The sequence below is a fragment of the Rhinolophus ferrumequinum genome, chromosome 6 (genome assembly GCF_004115265.2).
Source record: "Rhinolophus ferrumequinum isolate MPI-CBG mRhiFer1 chromosome 6, mRhiFer1_v1.p, whole genome shotgun sequence".
Classification (NCBI taxonomy): Eukaryota; Metazoa; Chordata; class Mammalia; order Chiroptera; family Rhinolophidae; genus Rhinolophus; species Rhinolophus ferrumequinum.
In genome coordinates, this window is record NC_046289.1 from 69283909 (window position 1) to 69310782 (window position 26874).

General features: G+C 34.9%; 1 protein-coding gene across 1 annotated transcript in view; it reads left to right on the top strand.

The window, feature by feature from the left end:
* The window catches only part of AQR (aquarius intron-binding spliceosomal factor), an 88520-nt gene that overhangs the window by 46532 nt on the left and 15114 nt on the right, over positions 1-26874 (top strand). Inside the window, exons 20-31 of the mRNA XM_033108153.1 lie at positions 2023-2264; positions 3950-4096; positions 4847-4916; positions 7818-7928; positions 10830-10939; positions 13740-13875; positions 16067-16276; positions 18000-18137; positions 21543-21614; positions 22683-22870; positions 23557-23728; positions 26485-26655. Coding sequence (XP_032964044.1) covers positions 2023-2264; positions 3950-4096; positions 4847-4916; positions 7818-7928; positions 10830-10939; positions 13740-13875; positions 16067-16276; positions 18000-18137; positions 21543-21614; positions 22683-22870; positions 23557-23728; positions 26485-26655 — 1767 coding nt within the window. The remainder of the gene's footprint in view (positions 1-2022; positions 2265-3949; positions 4097-4846; positions 4917-7817; positions 7929-10829; positions 10940-13739; positions 13876-16066; positions 16277-17999; positions 18138-21542; positions 21615-22682; positions 22871-23556; positions 23729-26484; positions 26656-26874) is intronic.

The window sequence follows — 26874 nt, forward strand, 5'->3', positions numbered from 1 at the left end:
TTAAATAGCTAGGTAAAAAAATGATTTGTGAAGAAAACAGTGATCACTACCTTTTGATTCTAAACAATTCTCTTAAATGCTTACCATGTAGATTAAATATAAAAACTTAAGGAAATTCATTTGCTAATTCTGGTTTTTTAGAAACTTAAAATGTAAATTAACCCAGGTGTTTTAAAGGCTAGCCTCCTTCCTTGCTTTTTGTATATCAGATACTCAGTTTATGCCCCACTGTGAGATGAGGAAAACTGCTTGTTTATTTGTTTACCAGGACTTCTTTTTCAAATCAAGAGTAGATGTACTTCCATATCACTTTAAGAAGACTGATGTGGAACCTCAAAAGAGCTCTGAATTACTCTATGATATAGTGTATTTCTACTTTACTCATTAGTGGGAAAAGGGAGGTTTGGGGGCTAGTTTTAACTTTTCTAATAACTTTGTGGAGAGAAGGAGTTTTAGTAAAGGGTGTTACTTTTTAAATTATTTGAAACTATATTATAAAACTTAAACATTGAGCAGTTCTAACATTTGTAACACTGGCTTGTGCCCAAGTGCCTGTCTCTCTCTCCCAAACACGGTGCTTCTTCAGCATTACCGCTTTTATTACCTTTTTTACCCATTGTTGTGATTAAAAAGAGAAAACTTCACATACAAAGCAATATGTTCCCCATCTCACCTTGTTGAAGACAAAACAATGGAAGTACCCTTGATTTCTTTTGTCTCACACTCCACATCCAGTTCACCAGTCAGTCTGATTGGCTCACCGTCTCCGCTGATGCCAAGTCCAAGATACCTCCATCTCTCACATCCTGCTGCCATGTTAGACTGCTCCTCCACATAGCGACTGAATGGCAGTTATGCCTGGGTACCCCTGTTCAATACTCTTTAATGGTTTCCCATCACAGTGAAAGTGGTTACATAACCCCAGGGGCTCCTTCATTACCTGTCTTCTGGCTACGTCTCCACATCATTTTCTAACCCTTTTCCCTTGTATTCACTCCCTGCCAGTCGCACCGACTTTTTTGCTTCTTTACTAATCCACGCCTGTGCACATACGGTTGCCTCTTCCTAGACAGTCTCCCCCCAGGGGAATGAATAGCCTAGCTTTCTGATTTTCACAGATCATTTTGTTGAAATAATGATTGGTAAATCTAAGAATTTGCCTTGGCATTTAGTAATTTTGGCAATGTATATTTTAACTACTGTAATGACCTTTTGTTGTAGTCCTGTTTCTTTCATCCTCAAATTTGATACTTCATTTTAATCATTTTCACTTTATTTTTATGTCTTATTTCTAACAATGCTAATTTTAATATTTCTGTATCTCACATTGTGTGTTCCTCACCCAGAATCAGTTCTCCCTCTCTCACCATACATTTGATCTCCTTTACTCTCATCCACTATCCCCCCGCCACTCTCCTCTGGTAACCACTAAACTATTGTCTGTGTCTATGAGTTTTTATATCTTCATTTGTTTGTCTTATTCCTTTGTTGCTTTCAGAACTGTACACTTGAAACCTGTGTAATTTTAGTAACCATTGTCAGCCCAATAAATTTTAATTTAAAATACTATTTCTAAATTGTGAGATGTTTCACAATTGAGGCATACATTAATGTGCCTCAGATGGTATGTGTTCTTAGTATTGAGGAGCTATGGAATATAAAGGGGAGAAAACTCCCGTGGCTTCTACAATGTTTTTTTTGCTGTTGTGCTGACCTGATTGGATTTTCATGCTACTCAACAGAAGTCAAATGGTAAACTTCATTTATGACATTCTGTCTAAATGAACTCCTAATGGATAAACTGTTCTTGCTAAGTTTGGTCTTTTGTTTAACTCAGTGTATGGTGTCAGCTGAAAATATAGCTGTTGATTCAGTCTAGCCAAGCACCTGTCAGCAGAAAATAGCTTCTTGCCCTGAAACACTTGGGAATTCTGGGTTAGCGTGGCCAGCTCTGCATTCCACTGAACTGCAAATGTTTGAGATGTCTTCCTGACAAATCTTTTCCTGTGCTTTTACTCACAGGCTGTGCTGGAGACTATTCGGAACCTCATGAATACGGACTGTGTTGTACCTGACTGGCTGCATGACATCATTTTAGGCTATGGGGATCCAAGCAGTGCACATTATTCGAAAATGCCCAATCCAATTGCCACCCTTGATTTCAATGATACGTTTCTCTCCATTGAACATTTGAAAACCAGCTTTCCTGGTCATAATGTTAAAGTAACTGTGGATGACCCTGCTCTCCAGATACCCCCTTTCAGGTAAAGTTAGAACTGGAGCTACTCCTTCCAGGCTGTCTGCAGTCAGTCTGAGTTAGACCATCCGGACTGTAGCTAAAGTTAAGTTTTGAGTAGCATAGGTGTATTTTCACCTTCACCGTGTAATCACTGGGAGAAATTATTTGACTCTATTTCTAATTCTTTGTGTAGTAGCTAGTTTAAGACCACAATAAAAGTAGCCTCAGGTCTTTTATGAGATCGGTAAGCGCTTGTTGTGTGAAGAGTACTATATAAATATGTTTATAGCATTCGACCGAAGAAATGCTAGTCTGATGTACTTCCTAATTAATAGATATAGCCATGTGATTTTGAACTTTTTTGTTTTTAGGGAAAAAAATCATAACCTTACTTGCTTCCACACAAATTTTAAATATTTACAATATAGTTGTATTTAGTGTTAAAGGAGCTTTGGTTTTAAAATTTGAATGTAAATAGAACACAGTACCTGAAGCACTGATTGCTGTTCCCTGAATTCCATCGTAAGGATTCCATCGCAAAGCACTCAGTAACCTACAGGTGGTAGCGAGTGCTTACTTTCTTATTTGGAAATTGGTACATACAGCTTTTAACTGTTAAGTCTAAATATAATAACCTACATATTAAAAACATGTATCCTTTAAACACCCAAACCTAGTCTTTTTTCATACTTTCCTAATCCTATTAATGACAAAATCATTCTTCTAGTCACCCCACTTTGAAATCTCGGCATTATTTTTGAATCTTTCTACTCCTATAACTCCTGCTCTGTTTTACAGATTCTGCCTTAAGGATATTTCTTTTATATGTCATTCCTGACTGCTACCTCTCTAGCCCTCGTCACCTTCAATCTTTATGGTGGCAGCGTCTTTCCTGCCCGTTGCCTCCCTGAGCACATTGCCTGCTCTACTGCTATAGTCATTCCACTCCCTGGTTAAAAAGCTGATTTTTCTATTGCTTATCAAAATAAGGGCTGACCTTTTAGCCTCTTTAGTTCTTAACATTGCGCATTGTCGGGGGGCGGAGCGCAGTATATTATCTGTCCTTTCAGAATTGAAAGAGACTGGGAAAAGTGCACATAGAGAATTAATTTTTTGCTTTAATTTTAGAGTAGTAGTCATGGACCTCCCCAGGTACCTATGAAGAGTTGCCTCTTGAGGGGTCCCTGACTCCAGGCCGAGAACTTCTACCTTAAAGGCTTGATATTCCACAGGTGCCATAGCAAGACTCCAGCCTTTTTCTCTAGCCTTATTGTCTCCATTGTATCCTACTCTCCAGCAAAACTGACTACTTAAGCTTCTGCAGTTACTTCTTTCTTCCTGGAATGTCTTCCATCCCATGTTTGTATGTCTGAATTCTTTGAAACTCAGACGCCACCTCTCCCATGAAGCCTTTTCTGATTAGATGAAGAACAATGTGTAAAGCCCTTTACAGTACATGTGACACAAGGATATAAATGATTTTTCTTTGATGCTCTGTTAATCAGATGACCATTTCTAATCTAAACACCCTTCACGCAAGTCTTAGCGCTTTTAAATCTTTTTTCAGAATTTATGCACAGATAGTGAGTTCTTTTAAGCCGTAAATGTTTCTTACTAATCTGATCATTCTCTGTGCAATGTCATGCACAAGATAGGTACTTGGTAAATCGTTCTTAATTGTAAAAGTGAATGAAGGTTTTGGTCTTCTAGGATAACTTTTCCAGTAAGAAGTGGAAAAGGGAAGAAAAGGAAAGATGCAGATGGGGAAGATGAAGACACTGAAGAGGCAAAGATCTTAATTGTTGAACCTCATGTTATTCCTAATAGGGGTCCTTATCCTTACAACCAACCCAAACGGTAATTTTACTGTTGATGCTAATTGTAATAATGAATAATAATTTGCTATTTCAAATAGATTGGTAATATTTTTAAATTTTCTGATTCTTTAAAAATCCCAGGAAACTTCTGTCGCTATACCCTCTTTCCTTCTATCAGTTGGCTGCGTAGACATGATTGGCCATTCCGTAGTCATATTTCATAAAGAAATATTTTCAGGTACTCTAAAAAAAATATTAAGAGGGCTGCCTTAATTTGGGCACAGCATTCGTACTTCGTGACCATGTGTTACATATAGCAGCTGCCTTCATGCATGTGTGCCATAACTAATCAGGTGGCATTTTATTTGGTATTAGATTGGGAACTGACACTCCAAAATGAAGTCTGGGATGGGCTGAGGATTTTTTCAAAACGAATGTAGTCTTTTCTTTCTGCAAGATTCAATTTTAATTGGTCTATGGAAGGGGGGGGGTCATTCAGAGAGGTTGGTTCAGTCATGTAAGATGAAAATTCTAGAGATCTGATATACAGCGTTGTGCTTATAGTTAACAATACTGTAATGTACATTTACATTTTATTAAGAAGGTGGATTTCATGTTATATATTTTTTACCAAACGCGCGTGCGCACACAGTGGGCGGGAAGAAGAGATGGGGAGAACAGGGACAAATGCAGAGCAGATGTTTGGACCTCTGGTCATTGTTGTGTAAATTTTTACTAAATGTCATTCATCTGTATTTTCAACTAACTTTTTATCTCCTCTTATTTGCAGCAATACAATTCAGTTCACTCATACACAGATAGAGGCCATCCGTGCTGGCATGCAGCCTGGGCTAACTATGGTAAGAGAATTATTTTATAAATGTTCTTATGTGGATACAGACCAGAAGTGTGTGTCAGATTTTTTATATGGATGTGGAGATCTTGCTGCTCATTTCAGTGTCCATAAATAGTTTATTAGAACACAGCTATGCTCATTGGTTATCAAAATAAGGGCTGACCTTTTAGCCTCTTTAGTTCTTAACATTGCGCATTGTCGGGGGGCGGAGCGCAGTATATTATCTGTCCTTTCAGAATTGAAAGAGACTGGGAAAAGTGCACATAGAGAATAAATTTTTATTGCTTATGGCAGCTTTTGTGCTGCATCAGCAGAGTTTAATTACTTGCAATAGAGATTGTATGGACCACAATCCTAAAATGTTTACTCGGTGGCCCTTTACAGAAAATGTCTGGTGACAACTGATTTAGAAGTGTGTTTAATTTCCAAGATTTTGGAGATTTTGCTGTTATCTTTCAGTTACTGTTTTTTGGTCTGAGTCCATTATGGTCAGAGAACATACTTTATATGATTCAATTCAGTTTCTTAAAATTTGTTAAGGTTTATTTTATGGCTCAGGATATGATCTATCTTGGGTGAATATTCCATGTGCATTTGAAAAGAATGCATTCTGTTGTTTTGGAGTGGAGGAGTGTCTGACACATGAGGTGTGATTGAAAAATACGGTGAATGTTTAAATACAAAAAAATTATTGCAGTGAAAGACACATTGTCATTAATCCACCTCAAAATTCTCCCCCTTGCTTCGAATACACTTATCCCATCATTCTTGCCACTTTCTGAAGCAGTTATTGAAGTTCTCTTTCGTGAGTGCCTTTACTTCATTCTCCATCATGACAGTGCTCCATGTCACTAATCACTTTTGGTATGGCAGTTTCTGTCAAATAAAAACATTGCGGTGTGTCCTCATCCACCTTATTTACCGGATCTGGCACCATGCAATTTCTGGCTCTTCCCCAAAGTAAAAATGTCCATGAAAGGAAAACATTTTGAATCGATTCAGGACATCAAGGAAGCTGTGACAGCACAACTAAAGACACTCATGAAAGAAGACCTCCAGAACTGTTTCAGAAAGTGGCAATAACGATGGGATACGTGTGTTTGAAGCGAGGGGGATTATTTTGAGGGGGATTAATGACAATGTGTCTTTTACTGTAATACGTTTTTTGTATTTAACATTCACCATATTTTTCGATCACACCTATGTTAATTAGATTCATTTGGTTGATGGTATTGTTCAGTACTTCTCTATCCTTGCTGATATGCCACCTAATATTTCTGTTAATTACTGAGAAGGGAGTATTAAAGTCTCCAACTATAATTATGTATTGTCTTTTTCTCCTTTCAGTTCTGTCAATTTTTATTTTACATACTTTAAACTTTGTGGATATGTACGTACACATTCAGGTTGTTATGTCTTCTTGGTGAATTGATGCTTTTATCATGTAATATCTCTCTTCGTCACTGGTAATTTTCTGTGCGGTAAAGCCTACTTTGATATTTATATAGCCACTGCAGTGTTTACATGATGTAGCTTTGCCTATTATTTTATTTCTAATTTATTATATTTGAAATGGGTTTCTTTATAATAAAAATTTATTATATTTGAAATGGGACACTATATATAGTTGGGTTGTTTTGTCTATTCTGACAGTCTCTGTCTTTTAATTGGCGTGCGTGTTTAGACCATTTGCATTTAATATATTTATTGATGTGTTTGGACTTAGGTCTACCGTTTTATTATTTGTTTTATGTTTATTCACTTTGTTTTGTGTTCCTGTTTCCCCTTTCCTGCCTTGTGAGTTATTTGGATAGTTCTTATTAGTGTTCCATTTTTATTGACCTATTTTGTTCTTTTATTATCTCTTGTGTAATCTTTCTTAATGGCTGCCCTAGAGAATTATTAATACAATATACATACTTAACTTTTCACAGTCTAATTAGAATCATCATTTTGCTGCTTAAAATGAGTGGAGGATCCTTACCTCCATATAAGTCCTTTTAACTTCCCCTTTTATGTTGTTGTTGTATGTGTTACATCTAAATACATTGAAAATTCCATCGGGCAGTGTTACAATTTATGGTTGCAAACATCCAACATATTTTAAAGAACTCTAGAGGAGAATAGTCTGTTATTATACTTACCATTTATCCTTTATCTTAAGTTTCATCTAGGCTCATTTTCTTTCTGTTTCAAGAATTTCTTTTCCCATTTTAAGAGCAGGTTTGCTAGCAATGAATTATCTTTTGTTTTCTCTCATGTGAGAATGTCTCTGATTCACCTTCATTCTTTAAAGATAATTTTCAATGGACATATAATTCTGCATTGACAGTTTTTTCACCACTTTAAAAATGTTATCCCACTTCCTTCTGGCTTCTTTGGTTTCTGATGAGAAATTCACAGTCATTTGAAGCATCCTTTTGCTATATAATGTATCATTTTTCTCTGGTTGCTATTAATATTTTTTTTGTCTTATCTAGTTATCAACCATTTAATTATGATGTGTCTGGGCTTAGATTTCTTTGGGGTTACTCTGTTTGGAGTTTGCTGAGCTTGAATCTGTAGATTCTGACTTTTGCCAGATTTAGGAAATTTTTAGCTATTATTTCTTCAAATATGACTTTTCCTGTACTGTATACTTTTAACTCTCTTTCTAGATCTGTTACTGTTGCCCATAGATTCATGGGACTCTGTTTATTATTTGTTTTAATCTTTTTTTCCTGCTTGTTGTTTAGGTTGGTGATTTCTATTGATGTGTCTTGAAGCTCACTGATTCTATCCTGACCATTATGCTATTGAACTCATCCAGCAGATTTTAACTGTATTTTATCTTTCAGTTTTAGAATTTCAGTTTTCTAACAATGTGATAACTTAGTAGTTTGCTATGTGTTCATCTCCTTTTTAGGTTGTGGGCCCACCAGGTACAGGAAAAACAGATGTGGCAGTTCAAATCATATCCAATATCTATCACAATTTTCCAGAGCAGAGGACTCTGATTGTTACTCATTCTAATCAGGTGAGAGAGAGAGCATGCGTACGTGTGTATGTGTGCATGCGCACGCATGTCTGGAGTAGAGCTGGGGGTAGCAGGGAATGGGGAATGCATGAAAGTTCAATGGCAATTTCTGCTTGTATGATAACCTGATCATAGGTACAACAGAATACCAGGAAAAGCTGATGAGCATACTCATCAGTATAGTGTTTTTTTATTGACTTATTCTTGGATTATCGCTTGTCATGACCAGACTATATTGAGGAAAATATAAAAACAATCTTATATTTCTAATTGCGGGGGGAGGCGGGAGTGATCAAACTGTGGAAAAGCCAATAAGAATATTTGGATATATAGTCAAGTATTTAGATTAAATTAAATTGCCTTCCCCGCCCTCCATCTTTTGTGCTAAGCTAGAGCTTTCACTTGGAGATCAAAAGTATTAACCCTTACTAGTAGCATTTTCCTTCTAGTAGAATGAATATTCCTGAAAGACTAAGTGTAAACTGTATTAATACTATATTGAATTTTAAATTTTTATGAAGTATACATATGAACATCTATATTACGTGGAAGGACTATTTTAGGTTGCAGGTTCAATACTTAAGCTTTATAAACAGCTAAAACAATAAAAACAAACTCCTTCTAAATGATGGCTAAAAAATTGTCTTTACATCTATCTGTGTTGTGATAGTTCTGAAGCTGTCACTATAGAAATGAACAAGAACAAGTAACATTTATTGGTTTTCATGTAGAACGTGACAGGAAGCATTCAGAACATACTGAAGATCTTATGAAACTTGCATGGTAGTCTAAACCTCTGAAAGTACTTACAAGTATTTTCTATGAATACATATTAACGATGACTTCAGTTGACTAATTCTATAAGAGCTGGTCTACAAAGAAGCACTGGGTTTTTAGAATACTAAAAACAATTACTCTGTTTTTCACCAACTTTTGATCTATAGGTTTTAAAAATTAATACTATCCTTGTCTACTTACCATGTTTACTTACCATGTTTACTTATCCTTGTTTACTTACCATGTTACATCTTTGAAGTTTTTAAGTAATGGTGGAATGTAGTACTAAAATTATGTGGGGGATAGGATTAATTGAGACTATATCTTAATAAAAGAAACAAATTACGTAAAGACATTTTTTCATCTATTCAATAAAATTTAGTCTGTAGTAATTTTTTCTATTTGGAAATTCTTAGAGTAAATAAATAATAATTCATGTGTTACTGTTTTAACATAATGTTTTTTAATAACTTTTGTCATAACTTGATAATGACCTTCTATAGTATCCTGTACTAATGATTGACCAGTATAGCACAATTATACGGAAGATTATTTTGCAAAAATAGCTTAAGACTTCATTGCTTGCTAAGCGCCTGTTTTGATCCTTTGATAATCAAATCATCTTCCTTGATGTCTATCAAATTGTTGTTTTTCCACAACTGTTTTGTTTGCCAGATCTTAATTTACATATGGAATTCAGGCAATTCTCTAACATCACAAATTCACGATGAAATCTTGCAGTCTTTTCTGAGATTGCAGTGTGCGAGTATATTTTGCCCTCTAAATCTATGTGGTTCTCAAATTTGGGTAGTAAAGGTTTGGGTAGTGATGTAATCTGCTCTGTTGGATGTCAAGTTTTGGATAGAAAGTATTAAAAATTTGGATATTGGGGAATTTTTTTCTTAAAATTTAGTTTATCTCTTCAATTTCTGAGCTCTAATTGCTTGAATTTTGGTAACAAAGTATATATTTACCATATATAACTGGAATGTTTATGAGATTGAATGTTGACTTAATGGGTAGGGTTAAACTGATGATTAAATTAGGAGAGATATTTTAGTGGGAGCTAATTTTTAAATGATATCTTTATTAGTGTACCTTCCCATACTTTTGCCTTTCTTCAGAACTTTGTAAATGCAGATGTTCAGATAACTAGGATTTGAGGTCAACCCTAAATATGAACATTTCATAGGTAGAAAGGAGTGACTTCTGAGTGGCTTTCATCAGAAGAGTTGCAATAAATGAGTGGTCTGCTCAATGTTGTATAGAGATCTGTAGACTTTCAGCCTCCAGTTTGAATGATGCACTTTACATTTCCACTCTGTGGTCCTCTTGATGTATGCTACCTACATGTTTACCACATGAGAGTCCTTCTCCAACTACAAAAACTCTTCAGTTCTCTGCAACCCATGGAATTTCTGTTGCATGAAATGAAACTTATTGTGGTTATTAATTATTTTAGTAATTGTTACTTCTTGAGGGAAATAGAACTGAACCAAAACCTTTCTCTTTTCATCAATTAGAAGCAGAGATTTAGTGTTTAGGTAGTTTTTATGGTTTCCAGTTATTGATTTGGCCAAGTATACATAGGCAGGAATATCAGAATTTAATAAAAACACTATTTTGTTAATTGTAGATGGCTTAATATGTTTACTTTCCTTTCAATTTGATTCTTATCTGACTGAGCAATGCTCTTTATTCCCCCCCTTTCTTCCGCCTACCCGCCTTCCTCCAGTTCAAGCCGTTGTTTCACATTCTAGTTGTATAGGACACAGCTCCCTGGCCCATGCTTGTATTATGAGCCTTGGACTCCCCTGGGCTGAGGCAGTTGGTCGCCGAGCTTTCTGGTTGTGGGCTTTCTGGTTGTGCTCGGCAGCTCACGCCAACCTCCAGGGAGAGCTGTTGTTCACAGTCTTAGCTGTAGAGGGCGCAGCTCACTGGCCCATGTGGGAATCAAACCGGCGACCTTGGCGTTAGGAGCACAGCGCTCCAACCACCTGAGCCATTGGGCAGGCTGGCTCTTTTTTTTTTTTTCCCCATCCTTTTAAATGTTAGTTTTTGTTATTTTAAAAAGAGTACTGATTCTTTAAAATTCACCATCGTCCTTCTTGTTTTATTCTCCAGGCCCTGAACCAGTTGTTTGAGAAAATCATGGCTTTAGACATTGACGAGCGCCACCTCCTGCGTCTTGGTCATGGAGAAGAAGAGCTGGAGACAGAGAAAGATTTCAGCAGGTGAGCAAATGGGGATGAGTTTTGAAACACTGTACAAAAGAAATTTTAACCTTCTCCTTTTTTTCTTGACTAAAGAACTTCTAGAAGAGAATAATGAATAATCCAGTGTAATTCTGAAAGGTCCTAGGGTAACCTATGTAGACTGTAGGTTGACCTAAAAGTCCGTTCATGATCTCCCTTAGCTCCAGTTCTAAATTGCGTGCCATTTTTCCTCAAGCACACAGTCATTTCAGTGAAGAGTTACTTTGTTCATCATTTTAAAATTGCAGATTGCCATTTGCTTTCTATTTATTGAGGTAACTTTTAGCATTACTAAATTCAAATTGTGTAACTATATGATTCCTTTTCATGTTTCATCCAGACATTTAATTTGCATATATTTTAGGCACCAATTAGGTATGAAATGCAATTGAAGATTAATGATAGTGTAAACTTTGGGGTTGTAAGTATTATTTCAGGTACTTAATTGCCAGTTTTGCTGGAGTTTGTTTAAAATTGCATATTGTGAAGTGACTAAAATTTTACCATTCAGATTTCTTCTCCTATAAGTGTTAGGTTGGTGCAAAAGTAATTGCGGTTTTTGCAATTATTTTTAACCTTTTAAACAGCAATTACTTTTGCACCAACCTAATATTTTGTTTTTTCTTTCAAATTTGCGTTATAATGGCTCATTTCATTTATATTTAAATCCATTTTTAAAGCATTTTTAGACAATAAGTATAATTAACAGCTGCACATATTTAATACAGACTTTGGCTATGAACATGACCTGTGACTAAATTGATCATAGACATCAAAAGACCTAAAAGAGTGTTGAATTATTATGTTGCACCTACTTTGAGTTCTTGTATTACAAAGCTCACCAAACATTTGTTAGCCTCTGAAAAAGTCCGAGGGTAAAGAACAAATGCACATTAAGATATTTGGGAATTTAGCATGTTAATATTGGATCAGCCAGTGATACTTCTCTGAATTCTTCCCATGGTTATTTCCTTATATTAAACCTAAATTACAAAGGTGATCTAGAATCTAAAATTTAATAATCCAGAATTCGGTGAACACATAGGTGCTGATGGAATGCTAAATACTATAATTGTAATTATATTGCAGTAGAATTTATAGTTTTTACAGGATATTGTAATAGAACAAAAGTAATTCTAATTCTACTTAAAAATGATCTTAGGTACTACCAAATTTCTAGGAAAAAATGCTTTTTGCTTTCTGGTATACAAGCCAAGCCCCAGGTCTTATTAGTATGTGTGAGCTTGATCAATAGGGCATATTCTTTCATTTCTCTACCTTTGTTATAATTAAAAAGAAAAATAGTGAATATTCTTTCACAGTAAAAGTAATATCATTTTCCCTAAAGAAAAAATTTTAAATCTAGTGAGATAGAGAGGGAGCGATCATCCATAATTCCATTACTCCAAAACAAGTGTATGATAGTCTCTTTTTAATAATCAACTCTAATCGTGTATGTTGCTTTGTAAATTTAACATTGTACCACAGGAATTTTGGCATTTTATTTTAAACTCTTCATAAGCATCCCCAATTTTTTTCTCATTACCAAAGTGTTTATTATAGGAAAAGTTTTAAACTATTGAGCAAACAGAAAAAAGTTACCTGTTATAATGTTTATTTCCTTCTAAATTAGAAAATTCTTAAAAATATTGACCATGTCTTATATCTCTTTTTCATTCGTGAATACTGAGTTTCGCCGAAAATAAGACCTAGCTGGATAATCAGCTCTGATGCATCTTTTGCAGCAAAAATTAATGTCAGACCCGGTCTTATAGTAAAATAATAGGTCTTAGGCTAGGTCTTATTTTCGGCGAAACACGGTATTGCTTGCTGCCTGAGAGGTAAGTCTCTGAACTCTGGGGCAGCCAGGAACATGACTTCTTCCTTTGTCAAATCTTTAAATATGAGAACAGCAGTGTTTATATTATTTTAATCTTTTTTTTAGTGTTAAAGTGTTACAGGAGGCACTTTGTCATGGTGGGAAGAGTATGGACAGGCTTTGAGATCCAATTCTGGTTCCACTCCTCCTTTTCTTAACTATATCTCTGGGCCATGTACTCTCCAAATTGCAGTTTTTCTAACTCATTCAGCAAATATTTATGAATCTACTAGGTTCACGTGTCAAGCCACATGCTAGGATGACAAAGAATAATCAAATACATTTTAAAATTACTTTTCAGAGCCTTTAAAAATCTACTTTTATGATAGTATAAAATAGTGATATTCAAAGCAGCCAATCTGTATATGTTCTTGGTCTGTGATGAGATGAACTAGCACCAGAATACACCGTACTGTTTCCTTCTTTGTAAAAGTCTTGTTAATAGGGGGAAAAAAATGATAGCTGCACTAAATGGTGTATTTAGTGCTATAGTTTCCTTTCTTTCATTTTTTTAAGAACTCTAGAGCCTTATTATAAAGAGTTCTTTCTGCAGGGTTCTTACATGTAGGGTTCTCACAGTCACGTAGAACGCAACAACTTCCATAAGCCCGAGCTCTTCCCATAGACCCTCCCGACTGAATGATGTAGTTGATTTTACTTCCTCACACACCACTAACACATTTGCAGATTTGCACTGTACATAGGGTATACTTTAAGTAGCTTCGGAGTAAAATAATCTTAAGAATTACTACTTACATTTAAATATAAACTATGTTTTCTAGTTTTTTTCTATTTGGCCATTTATAGTTTCTATTATGATTTTCTTGACTATTTTGATGACAGTTAACTTAATTCTCTTCATTACGTAATTTTGCCTTTTTGCTGAATTGAAATTTCTAGGTATGGAAGAGTTAATTATGTCCTGGCTCGAAGAATAGAACTTTTAGAAGAAGTCAAACGATTACAAAAGAGTCTCGGGGTTCCAGGAGATGCTTCATATACTTGTGAAACTGCAGGCTATTTCTTCTTATATCAGGTAAGAGATTAGAGTTTTTAAATGATACTTCATTGTAATATGGTCTTCAGTTGGAAACTGAGATGGGTTCTTAAGATCCTTCTTGAAAAGTTTATTTTTTCAGTGAGTTGACTAAAATACATGCTATTGCCAAAGCAATATTTATGAATGTTAAATGTGTTTTTTATAATCTTCAGTTTTCTTTACTAACCCACCTTGTTTCCCCAAAAATAAGACCTAGCCGGACAATCAGCTCTAATGAGCGTTTTGGAGCAAAAATTAATATAAGACCAGGTATTATATTATATTATATTATATTATATTATATTATATTACATTATATATTACCCAGTATTATATTATACCCAGTATTATATTATATATTATATTATATTATATTATATTATATTATATTATACCTGGTCTTATATTATAGTAAAATAAGACCGGGTCTTATTTTAATTTTGCTCCAAAAGACGCATTAGAGCTGATTGTCCGGCTAGGTCTTATTTTTGGGGAAACACGGTAACTTGCTTGATGACTCATTCAATGAAAGGCCAATGTTGGTGCTATTTAAATTTTTCTTTTTTTTTCCTTCTTGCTATTGAAAAAGTTTCTAGTCTTTTTTATTATTATTATTATTTGTTATTGTATAGGTATAATTAAATATTCTAGCTACCTGGTGGTAACAAAATGTAGTTTGGTAACTAACTTTTACTGTGCATATTAATCAACTAATGAAGAAAAACATAATCTCCTTTCAAATTTTCAGAAACAATTATGTTTTAGAATTAATTTTAAAGTAGGAGTTTAAGTTAAAGATTCTTTTGACTTCAATATAGAGGTGTGCTTTTGCTTTTGTTAGGGTTAGTTTTTTGGGTATGAAATCAATGAGAAACAAAGCCAAATAAAATAAATAAAAATAAACTTTAACAGTCAGTTCATTTACTAATAATTTTTAAATGGACCAAGGAATAATCAAATGATGAACATTTTTGTGTAACTTTATTTGTTCTCTTTGTACTAATGCTGTTTGTATATTTTAGGTAGAAATCATAACATTAAAATTTTAAAATGTATATGAAAGAATGGTTTATTCTCATTATAAGTGGACACACAAACTAGTTGAGTCCTTTTAAAATGAGCAGATTTCATGGTTTCTTATGAAACAGAGAAGATACGCATCATCTTGCGCTAGACTCAGACTGTTCAGAATTCTGAATAATGGAGTAAAGATCATTCTTAAAAATACATATTTGGCACAAAATAAAAATCACTAGGCACTCAGTGAAAGCTACTTTTAAAAATAGGAGAGATGATCTATAAATTATGGAGGCTTAAGTAATAAATTTGGGAAATATGAACTTGAAGCTTCACAGTAGAGATCAACAGTTTTCAGCATACAGGAAGTACATTGGGGAAGTTGTTTGAAAGGAAATTCTCAAGCCTTTTCCCCAGAGAGTATCTTTCAATAAGGCGTGGCATGCAGGAATCAACGTTTTTGTTTAGCTTCTGAGATATTCTGCCTAAGGACCACACTTTGAGAAACACTGAAGTTATAACAAAAAATACCTGTGAAAATTACAAAAATTGAGATTAAGTGGGAACTTTGTGGCAGAGGCATAGTTAACATTGTACCAGGGTATAGTTGAACTATATCAGAGAAGTCATGAAATGAGCTTTCAGATGTACACTCAGCTTAACCAGAAGTTATTTCTAAAGGTACTCACGAGAACTGGAAAAACATTTGAAGGTCTAGGAAAAGGGTTGACAAGTGCCAGATTGATTTTTTAAAACTGCTAAAGGTGGACTTACTGTAATGGAGAGAATCTGAGATAATAAAAAAATAAGGAATTTCTTTGTTTGCTTACTTGTTTGGTTTTAAGCATCGATAATAAACTGTCCTGAGTATAGATGGAGAATCTGAAATGTCTGAGATAAAGTCCCATGAGATGACCCTGAGGTTCTTTCCCGTTTCTGCATTTTTGATTAAAAAGCCTTTTTTCTACAATCTTAAAGGTTACTTTTAGAAAAGAAAGGTAGTCCCATCAGTGATTTTGATAAGAAATAGTTCTGTTGGGTCAAAAATTGCTATTTTTTTCCTTTTCCTTTACCTAGTAGATCCTAGTTTTACTAAATTTCTTTTTTAGTTTATTATTTAAAACATAATAATTAACTGGCAATTTTAACCTTAAATCCCTTTTTCTTATAGGTAATGTCTCGCTGGGAAGAGTATATCAGCAAAGTGAAAAATAAAGCTAATATATTACCAGATGTTACGGAAATCTCCACTTTCTTCCCTTTTCATGAGTACTTTGCAAATGCCCCTCAACCCATTTTTAAAGGCCGATCTTATGAAGAAGACATGGAAATTGCCGAAGGATGTTTCAGGCATATTAAGAAAATCTTTACTCAGCTTGAGGTAAGGATCCTCACGTTCTTTTAACTTTCCTGTAAAAGTTTAAGTTTAATTGTTATTGTTGTTTAAGTGAAGTAAATGAAATACTCGAATCTAACAAAGCAGATGGTTATTTTTAAAGGACCTTATTGGAGACATTTATAGTTCTAATTCAAGAAATAAGTAAAAATTAAGATATGAATTGAATCCCCATTATTCTGGCTCTTCTAATGTAAAAGTCTCAGTATTTAAGAAAGAAACATATTCTTCAGGGCATTCAACAGTTTTGAATTGGAATTTGAGACTGCCACAAGGGCTCCCTAAGGTCCTCATCCCTCTTGACCAGTAGGCAAAAAGGGAGGTTGCTGATTAGCCAGCATGATTGATCCTGATTACAAAGATGAACTGCTATACAAAGGGGACAGAGAAGAGTATGTCTGGAACGAGGGAACCCCTGAGATGCTTCCTAGCTTTCTCATTCCTTATGGAAACCATCATTGGAAGATGATAGCAATCCAGTAAAAGGACCACATTCAGGCTCAGATTCCTTGGTAAGAAGGTTTAGGATTACCTCGGGTAAAAAGGGAAGAGACTTTGTCTCTTTCGTCTTTGTATCTTTTAGATATGATTGTATCCCTACTTCCTAGAACAGTGTCTGGCACATAGTAAATGTTCAGTAAATATTGGTGCATGGTATGGGTAGGTGGATGGATGAATGGATGGTAGGTAGATACAGAATAATAAATACATAGTATGATAGTAAATAAAAAACTTAAGACCTACAAAACAATATTATGTTTATACTTACATAAACAAAATAAAAGAATAAAAACATATAATTTTAGTAGCTGCCTGGGGAGGGGGTGTAATGTTTTAATTATTTAAAAAAACAAAACAAAAATGTTTTTAGAAAATCTGAACTAATTATGAAAAAATTTTCAGATTTGGTAAAACTTACTAGATACTCTTTTTGGGCTTGTTTGCTCTTCACATTTATCTGTTGTCCATCCCCCAACTCTGATCTATGGGGGATCCTCTTCCATGGTCAGGCGTTGGACTGATCCGTGGAGGTTTGATTTCACAGCCTCCCATGTCGGCTGACTTCTACCTGGGTTTAGCCAATGAGAAATGTGGCAGAAGCCAGGATAATTCTCCACCAGCTCTCTCTGCCTTGGGTTTCACCTCTTCTGTGGCTTCCATCTCTGCTGGCATGGCCCACTGTGGTTCCAGCTTGTTCTGGTACCCTATTCCCTGGGCTCTGATAGCACTGGCTCCTCCCTTTACCCTTCTTAGTTTAGAAAGGGTCGTAACTTCTGCTGTTGCTAATCTCGGGGTTAATTCACTATTCCCTGGTTGGCTTTTCTGCTCCTCTGTCACCTGTGTAACCAATCCCCTGCATTAAATTCCCTGTGTTATGAATACATGAAATAGTTTCAATTTTCCTGGAGGGACCTTGAGTAATATAGATACAGTGGTGATTGATATTGTATTCAGTATTCTTGTTGATATTGTAAATGTTTTACCTTATACAAAAAACAGTCCAAATTGTAGCCTGAATGTCAGCTATTATTTGAATTAAATTAGTACCTAATTAATAATGAAAAGTATGATTCTTTAGGTTTAGTTTATGATATATTTATATTAAGTTCTCAGAAATTAAGTTTGATTAATTGGAATATGTAGATGTATGCATAAACTATGTTTATTTTCCAAAAATTATCTCTCACTATCCCCCCTACTCCGATAGGAATTCAGGGCCTCTGAATTGCTTCGAAGTGGACTGGACAGATCTAAATACCTCTTGGTGAAAGAAGCCAAAATCATTGCCATGACCTGCACTCATGCTGCCTTAAAACGACATGATTTAGTCAAGTTAGGTTTCAAGGTAAAGGCTTATATTTTAGTTCCTTAATTCATCATTTGTTCAGTTGTTAGTTTTTTTCTTTTTTTTAACCTATACCATTTCCCTTGGAGATTGGTTCACCTTTTATTGAAGTTTGCATTTACAATTACTTAAAAATGTCTCTTAAAAATGATAACCTCTTATGTTTATATGATTAGCGAACATTAAATGTAATTTTTCTAAATTTAGTTATCAGTAATATGTCCATTAGTAACATTATAACTGTATGATTGTCTAACCAAATTCTAATACTTGTTAAGGTAGATTATTTATTTTTAGTATGTGAAAAAAATCTCCAAACAGAACTAAAAACTGTAAAAATAACATTTAGCAGTATTTTCCACCTACTAAACATCTATAATACGCTTGCATTATTCATGTTTGAAGCACACGTCCACTCTCAGTTATTTGTTTCTTCAGTAAATCACAAGCCTTCCAAGTGAGGATGGGTAATATTCTTAGTTACACTGTAAATGAGAGAGTGAATTTACTTCATCATATACTAAAGACCAGAGAGCTAAAGGGCATGATAGCCTGTGAGCCTGTGACTCAGTTGAAGTGGAATGTAATAATTAAGCAATAAATTTTAATTTACGGCCTCTGAGACTTTGCCAGTTAAACCGACCTAAACTCTGATTTTAATGCATATCATTTAACTTCCCTGCAATAGGTTTTTCTGTTGTTTAAAAATAGGGTTTGTATACTGGTTTGAATTCAGAGTTAGGAAAGCATTTGTTGTTGATGAAAGTAACTTGACAATTTTTAAATGTTATGTGCTCGCTGGAAGATAGGTGCTAGATAAATTCAAGGTGATGGAATTGTTGTCATCTTGGGTGACAGGTTCCTCTGCTGCGAGGTAGGACAAACCCGATGCTTTACTAAAGGGGCTGGTGTGAACTTGCCCTTTGGCAAATTATTAGAGAGAACTTTTCACTCAAATATTGTATTCTTGGGGCTAACGTAGGAAACATTCTTTGAATTTGATATTGAATCATATCAGTTTAATTACAAGGGGAAACAATTCGATCATAATTAGCATTTTATGCTTTCATGCAGCTTTTCACAGCATATTCTAGAAAACATTACTTGTAGCTTATCACATTTTCATTAATCACTTTCTTTACTTACATTTTGCTACATATCTAAAGATAGTTACGTGAGTGCTGATAGTATCTCAGATTTTTTATGTCTTTAATTTTAAAGTTTTATTTTTATCAAACTTACACATGTATCTGGTTTAAGAGCTTAAAAACCTTGTACATCTACTTAACATTTAAAAAAGGCAGTCCCCTACTCCTTGATCCTCTCCAGTTATCCAGTCTTCCAACTCTTTTAGTATTTCCTTTTTCTGTTAATCTGTATCAATAAGGAATGTTAAACTTCCCTTTTAGGTGTTGTCTTTTGACTCTGTGCTGTCCCCAAGGAGCTATGCATGCATGTTCGTGTGCTTTCTCCTTCCTAATACTCCCAATATAATTATGTCATAATTTTACTTGGTGATTAAAAGCTTCGTTTTAAAACAGAATCTATAGATATGTTTTTATAAGTTAAATTGAATTAGATTTTCAGTTTTTCAGAAAGCAGGGCCTTTAAGCTGTCTTCTTCGAGCTTCTCCAGTTCTGTTTTGCATATTGTACCTGTTATCCTGAGAATACACGCAGAGACTTCTGTGAAAATGTGGCTTTTTGAACTCCTCTTTCTTCCCACCAGGATGACCTAATGAATCATTGTAATAGGGAAATTCAGCATCAGATAGAGCTAGAGAAGACATCCAGCCACGTGCCTAAACCTTTTTCAATAAGAAACAGTGCAGAATTGAACTTTAACTTTTATCATGTCCAGTGGAAATCCAGCTCAGTTTCCAATCTTGGGCAAATATAGATATAGCATATTTTGATAAAAATGAGTAGCACAGAAATTGTAGGATATATAAACAATTAGTTTAAAAGAGGAGAGTTAAGCATTAAGAATAAATATTATCTCCCCACCTTCCACTTCCCTAGAAAACAAAATAAGAGGAAATTTCCCTTATAAACAGAAAACAAAGGAACTCTAATATGTACTTAGTGAGATTCTCAAAGAAGGTTTTTACCAATAAAACAGGGAATGAGATATACTAAGTAGTGATCAGAATTAGAAGTAGAGGAGAAAGAAAACATGTTGAGAATGGACCTCCAAAACAGTTGGGCAGATAAAAGAGAAAATCAAGGAAAGAACGAAATTTCCTTATGTTGGAGAAAGACTTGATTTTTTTTATTTCACAAATATGCAGTGCCTAACATTACTGGAAACTGGGCCGGTGGGAGGATACAGGCATCAAACAAGTAAATATAAAGATAGAATTACAAATTTTGAGGTGCTGTGCGACAAAGGAAAAGAGTACTGTGAAACCCACTTTCGACTGGGAGGTCAGAGAAGGCCTGGAGACAGTGGGGTTTAAGCTGATACTTTAAGAATGAGAAAGAGCCAAGCAGACATAAAGTCACGAGAGTAGCACATGCAGAGGGCCTGATGGATTTGCCGTTTCTGAGAAAATGAAATACAGCAGCGTGGTTGAAGCTTAATAAGTAAGGAGAAAGCTGACAGACATATAAAGTAGAAGAGGAAGGCAGGGGCAGGTTGAATCCAGGCTCTAATTACTACGTTTCTTATAGGCCATGTTAAGGGATTTTTTTCCTGAGATAGTTGGAGCCAATGAAGGGTTTGACACCAGGAGGTGAAGTGATTTGATAACTGTTGTATCAGTGATTTAGGGGAGGCAAGACAGAAAGTGGACGGACTCGTCAAGAGATTGCTGGCAGTAGTCAGAGTAGTGGCTTGGACTAGAGTGGTAGTGGTAGTAGAAATGGAGAAAAATGAATAGGTTCAAGAGGGAGTTTTGGAAGGTAAAATTGACATGTTTTGGTGATATACTGAATGCCAGAGGGTGAAACAGAAGGGAATTGTTGAGTGCTAGGTAGGATTCATAAGGGAAAAAAAATTCCCCAAAATACTACCTTAGGTAGGGTAAGAATACCAAGGCAAATGACCTCATATGTAATCATAAAGTGATTCTTGCTTATGTATAACTTAAAGAACTGAATTGAAAATATCTAAATTGATATTGGAATCTAAGAAATGATCTACAAGATCTCTTCAGTGTAGACTTGTATATTTAGGGGGCTTCCCTGAGGCTAAAGACTTAAAATGGAGAAGCAGAGACATAATGATAAATAAGATCATGAGCTTTCTGTTTGCATAATTTGTATGCTATTATTTTTGTCAGGAATTATTTGGGTTTTTTTGTTTTCTGGGTTTTTTTTTTGGATGGTTGTTATAGTTGTGGTGGTAGTTGTTTGTCTTTTAAGCTGTTTTTTTGACAAGCTTTGCTTTTTCTTCCTTTCTCAGTATGACAACATTTTAATGGAGGAGGCTGCTCAGATTCTGGAGATAGAAACTTTTATACCTCTTCTTCTACAGGTAAGATACTGATATCTGAGACAAAGAAAGTAGAGTTTTAAGTATTCCAGGGGGCAGGATCAGAAAGCTACACGATTTGGGGTGCTAATTGCCATAATTACATATTCTCCTTAACTTCATTATGTTTGTTACTCTATTTTAAGTCTATGAATTTCCTTTAATCTCTTCACTGGTTATTTAGCAGTTTGTATTGTTTCTGAGGATACGATTTAAAAATTCATAGTTTATCTAAGTTTTGAATTTTAATCAAGAAAATTGCATTTTTATGCAGTTTGAAGGGAAGAGAAGCTATTTTTCATTTCATTTGTTAGAATTGCTTCTAGAATTGTTTTTGATGTTCGCTGGGTATTTTGCTTTCCTTTGCCTTAGGCCTAATTTTTTTTTGAGCTAAATGGTGATGTTTCAGAATGTTTCTTACTGTACAATAGTCTTTACTGTGGCAGCATTAAAAACAAAATATGGAATTCCCAATTTAAGAATAGACTGCTCTAAATTTGTAGATAAATTGGGTTCCAAAAGTACTTTTATCATTTGGGACTTGGAATGTATTTTGTCAGGATATATTTCAAGGAACAAGGAGACACATAGAGTAGGGAATTGAAGTAGTAGAGTAGGAAATTAAAGAAGGTTTGATTTTTACTGCTTTGTGGGGTGGGAGTCAGAACTGGCTCTCGGCATAATTGTGATGCGCAGTGTTTATTTTGACATCTTTCCATTTCCCTGCTTGGACATCTGTTTCTATGCAGCCTTTGCCTAATTCTGACCTAAGCCTCCCAGATCTCTTTGGATCTTTAACCCTACCTGTTAACGTGGAATAATTCCGTGCCCGCCTCCTCTGTCAACCCCATCCTCCCTCACAGCCATCAGCCAAGAGCGATGGTGCCCATACGTGATTCACAAGTCATTCTCTAAGTTTGCCAGATTTCTCTGTGGAGCTGGCGAATATGAGTTAGTAAAGGTAATGAAGCTATTTTGTGAATAGTGAGACTCTTAATGCAGTAAAATTGGAGACTAACAGGGTAATATGTTAATTAGAATATTTTGCCATTTTCTCACTTTTCTTTTTAGAATCCTCAGGATGGTTTTAGCCGACTGAAACGGTGGATTATGATTGGTGATCATCACCAGTTACCTCCAGTCATTAAGAACATGGCTTTTCAGAAGTATTCCAACATGGAGCAATCCCTCTTCACTCGCTTTGTCCGGATAGGAGTTCCTACTGTGGACCTAGATGCCCAGGGCAGAGCCAGAGCGAGGTAAGGGAGACCCGGTTGGGGTGGGGTGGGGTGGGGGCTGGGGCATAACTGCTGTTTCAGGACATCAGTTCCTTGATCCAAGTGTTCGATAACTTCCATATAGACTCATAGCACTCCATGCTGTCCAGGAACTAGGCATCTACAAATCTGAAAGCACCTTCATTGCTTCGGCAGGTGGTGTGAATTAATCAAATGACTTCCTTCATTTTATTCATTGAGATTAATTTAAGTTACTTATAAACTAAGTGCTCTTTTTCATCGTCCCTTCCTCTTTCTTCATGCCCCAAAAGATACACAGTTAATATCATTTTGAAATCTAAAGCAAAAATGAACAAGAGAACACACCAGTTCCTACTCACTTCATAGAGTATACAGGCCCCATCTCATAGTTACCTCAAAATTTTCCTCAATTTACAGACTTTTCCCTGATTTTATAATTTAATGAGTGAAAAGAGCAGTTTACCTCAGAGAACACAATGGACCTGTCATGTCTATATCTTCTGGTTTGGTTACTTGAGGTAGAGAGGCAAAGGTTGGAAAAGGGTTATTGCTAGAAAGATGAGCACGTAATGAGTAACATGAAAATTAAGAGGAAGAGCACAATTCCTAGAAACCCCCTTATGTATGTTACAAGGGGTTTTACATCACTAATATTTCCTGTTTGGGGGGGATTTGTCTTTGGAAAGCCTGTGTAACCTCTACAACTGGCGATACAAGAATCTGGGAAACCTACCCCACGTGCAGCTCTTGCCGGAGTTCAGTACAGCAAATGCTGGCTTGCTCTATGACTTCCAGCTCATCAATGTTGAAGATTTTCAGGGAGTGGGAGAGTCTGAACCTAATCCTTACTTTTATCAGGTAAGAAAACATAAAACTTTTACATTTATTTTGCATTTGTAGGGCTGAATTACTACCTAAATCACTGATACTGAACCATTTGTCTGACCATTAAATAAAGGAAAGTTCGATTCTCCCACCTCACACACATCAAAAAAATTTAATTTCAGATGGATTAAAGCTATATACACAAAAGAAACTATAAGCATACTAGAAAGAAGAAAATATTGGTGAATATATAATGTTGGGGTGAGAAAGATCTTATTAAGCTCGTTAGCAAAAGCAAAACTCATAAAGGAAAATACTGATTTGAGAAAAAATTTATTTTCAACATCTAACAAACAGTGGGTTAAAGTCTGAATGTATATAGGACTCTTATAAATCACTTTTCAAAAAAAAAATCAATGCCCCCAAACAGTCCAGCCAATAGCCAGGCAGCACAATTTTATTAGGAAAACAAACAAGAATGTGAGAAAAGAGTTTTGGCCATTGTTGAGCAAAGCTGGAATGATTCATAATAGACAACTGGTCTGTTAATCTTTTTCATCATTGTGTATAATTTACCTCTCAGTAGAAAGGCTAACAAATTTTAAGTGCCACAGGTTTTAAGGATTCTGCAGAAAAAAAAGTCCTTCAGTTTAGAACCTATGAAAGCTTGTATATCTTGATTAATATACTTTTTATTACATGATTTGAACTAAGTTATTGCTTACATGTATTTGTAATTTATCCTGTTTGTACTGTGTTTCCCTGAAAATAAGACCGGGTCTTATATTAATTTTTGCTCCAAAAGACGCATTAGGGCATATTTTCAGGGGATGTCTTATTTTTTCATGTACAACAATGTACATTTATTCAAATACAGTCATGTCATCTTCTGGAACATCGTCATAACATTCTAAATGCATCCGTCTGGCTGACGATCTTAACTGGGGCTTATTTTCAGCGTAGATCTTACTTTTGGGGAAACACAGTATTTTTTTCCAAGTATATAATGTTGGTGTGGAGTTTCCATGACAAAATATACACATTTTGTAAATCTGTACTTTTTTCAAATATTGAATGCCTTATTTTTGAATTCTTTAGATTTTTAAATTGGAGAAAAGCACTTAAAATTTTTTTTCATATATAAATATGACATGTACAAATGTTAAAATACATAACTTCAGTGGGAGGGTGAGGGGAAGCCCCAAAAGAAAAATACAGTAAGGACCAGAATGTGTAACTCACACAGAAATATATAGCAAGTACAAATCACTGGAACGTATTTTCACCTCTGATAATACTGTCGGGGTAGGTTTAGGGAAAACCTATACTCATGCAATGTTAATAGGAAAGTAATTTGGTAGACAAATTGTCAGTATGTATTAAAAGTGCAGTGTTCTCATTTCTAGGAATTTATCCTAAAAAAAAAAAATTGGATGAATTTGCAAAGATTTATATGCTAAAATGTTCGTTATATCTTTTACTGCAAATTATTTTGGCAATGAGAAACAACCTAAATGTCTTATCAGTAGGGATTAATTACATTATTATAATCAAATACTGAATAGCCACTAAGAGTGATAATATAACTTGGTTTACTCACAAGAAAAATGTTTATGCTATATTAAGAAAAATGTTTATGCTATATTAAGTGAAAAAAAATCAAATTGCAAAGTATAGCTGTAGTGTCCCATTTTATTTCTAAAAAAGAACAGCAAAACATACATATCAAAATACATACTGATAATCTATACCAAAAGATCTGGCAGCATATACACCAAAATATTTGTTTTATCTATATTAGAGTTGATGCTTACATAAATGTAGTTTGCTACTGATAAGAAAATGGAAAGATTTACACGGTCATGTGGCTTCTTTTCCCTCCTGTCTTCCAAAGAACTAGTAGAAAATTTAAGAGATAACTCAAGCTGTGTGAGTGGCCCCAAGTGTCACCAGAATATAAATGATTTTTCTAAAGGTCTTCCTGTAATTTTCCTATTGCTTTGACATGAAATCTAGCTTCTTGTCTTTCTTTTTTGATTTTCATGTTGTTTGTATTCTCATTTTACTTTCTTCTGTCATCTATTACTTTTCAATTTAGTCTCTACTGGACTAAACAGCCTTGTGTATGTCTCCTGACTTTCAGGTTCAGTTAAGCCTTGGTTTTAAGCTCCTTCCCACCAATCTTTAACCAGAGTCTCTGATGTCACAGTAAGCCAGACTGACCAATTTGAGGCCACATCCTTTCCCACCTAAAGTGGTCTGTAGAGATAGCAACCATCAGTAAGAGAACAAACAACAAAACAAAAAATACTGTGAAGTATGAGTGAGAAGGAAAAATACTATGTAAAAATGAAGAGTTGTCTACAGTACTGCTAGATGTATATGCTATCAGACTGGATTTTCTACTGGGTTTTACGATTACCTTGCTTCTTTATGTTAATTTTTCTTTCCATTACTATAGTTGCAGTACACTGTAGCATAATATTATTGATCTATATTGTGATTGTTGTGGTCCCAGAACTTGGCAACTTTTATTTTATGATTGTTCCATATATTGCAAATGTATTGCAAATGTCAAAGGGTTATAATTACATTATTCTATTTTTATCAATGTTAGTCTAGGATAAGGTTATTCATCAGTTTTTATGTAAGGTATTCACTTGTCCACATTATTAACTGTTCACTTCTGGCAGTGTGATAAATGAATAAACTGTGCTAGTGAATCATTTTCTCTATAAAGTTGAAGAAAAAGGAAATAAATACATAATCTGATTATGTTTGCATTACAGAACCTTGGAGAGGCAGAATACGTAGTGGCACTTTTTATGTACATGTGTTTACTTGGTTATCCTGCTGATAAGATCAGTATTCTGACAACATATAATGGGCAAAAGCATCTTATTCGTGACATTATCAATAGACGATGTGGGAACAATCCCTTGATTGGAAGACCAAATAAGGTAATTTTATGAATCTTACGATGTTGGCAAGATGGGAATATTTGTATTTATTATGAGTTATTTATATTGCTCTACTTTGTCTCTTTGCTTTCTCTTTTCAAGAAGTGTAAGAAAATGAAACAATAGAACTATAAATAATTCTCTGGCGAGCCTGCCTGGCAGTGTTATTGGTTTGCTATGAGCTTCTGTCCCAACTACCTACCACACTGAAGATTTTTG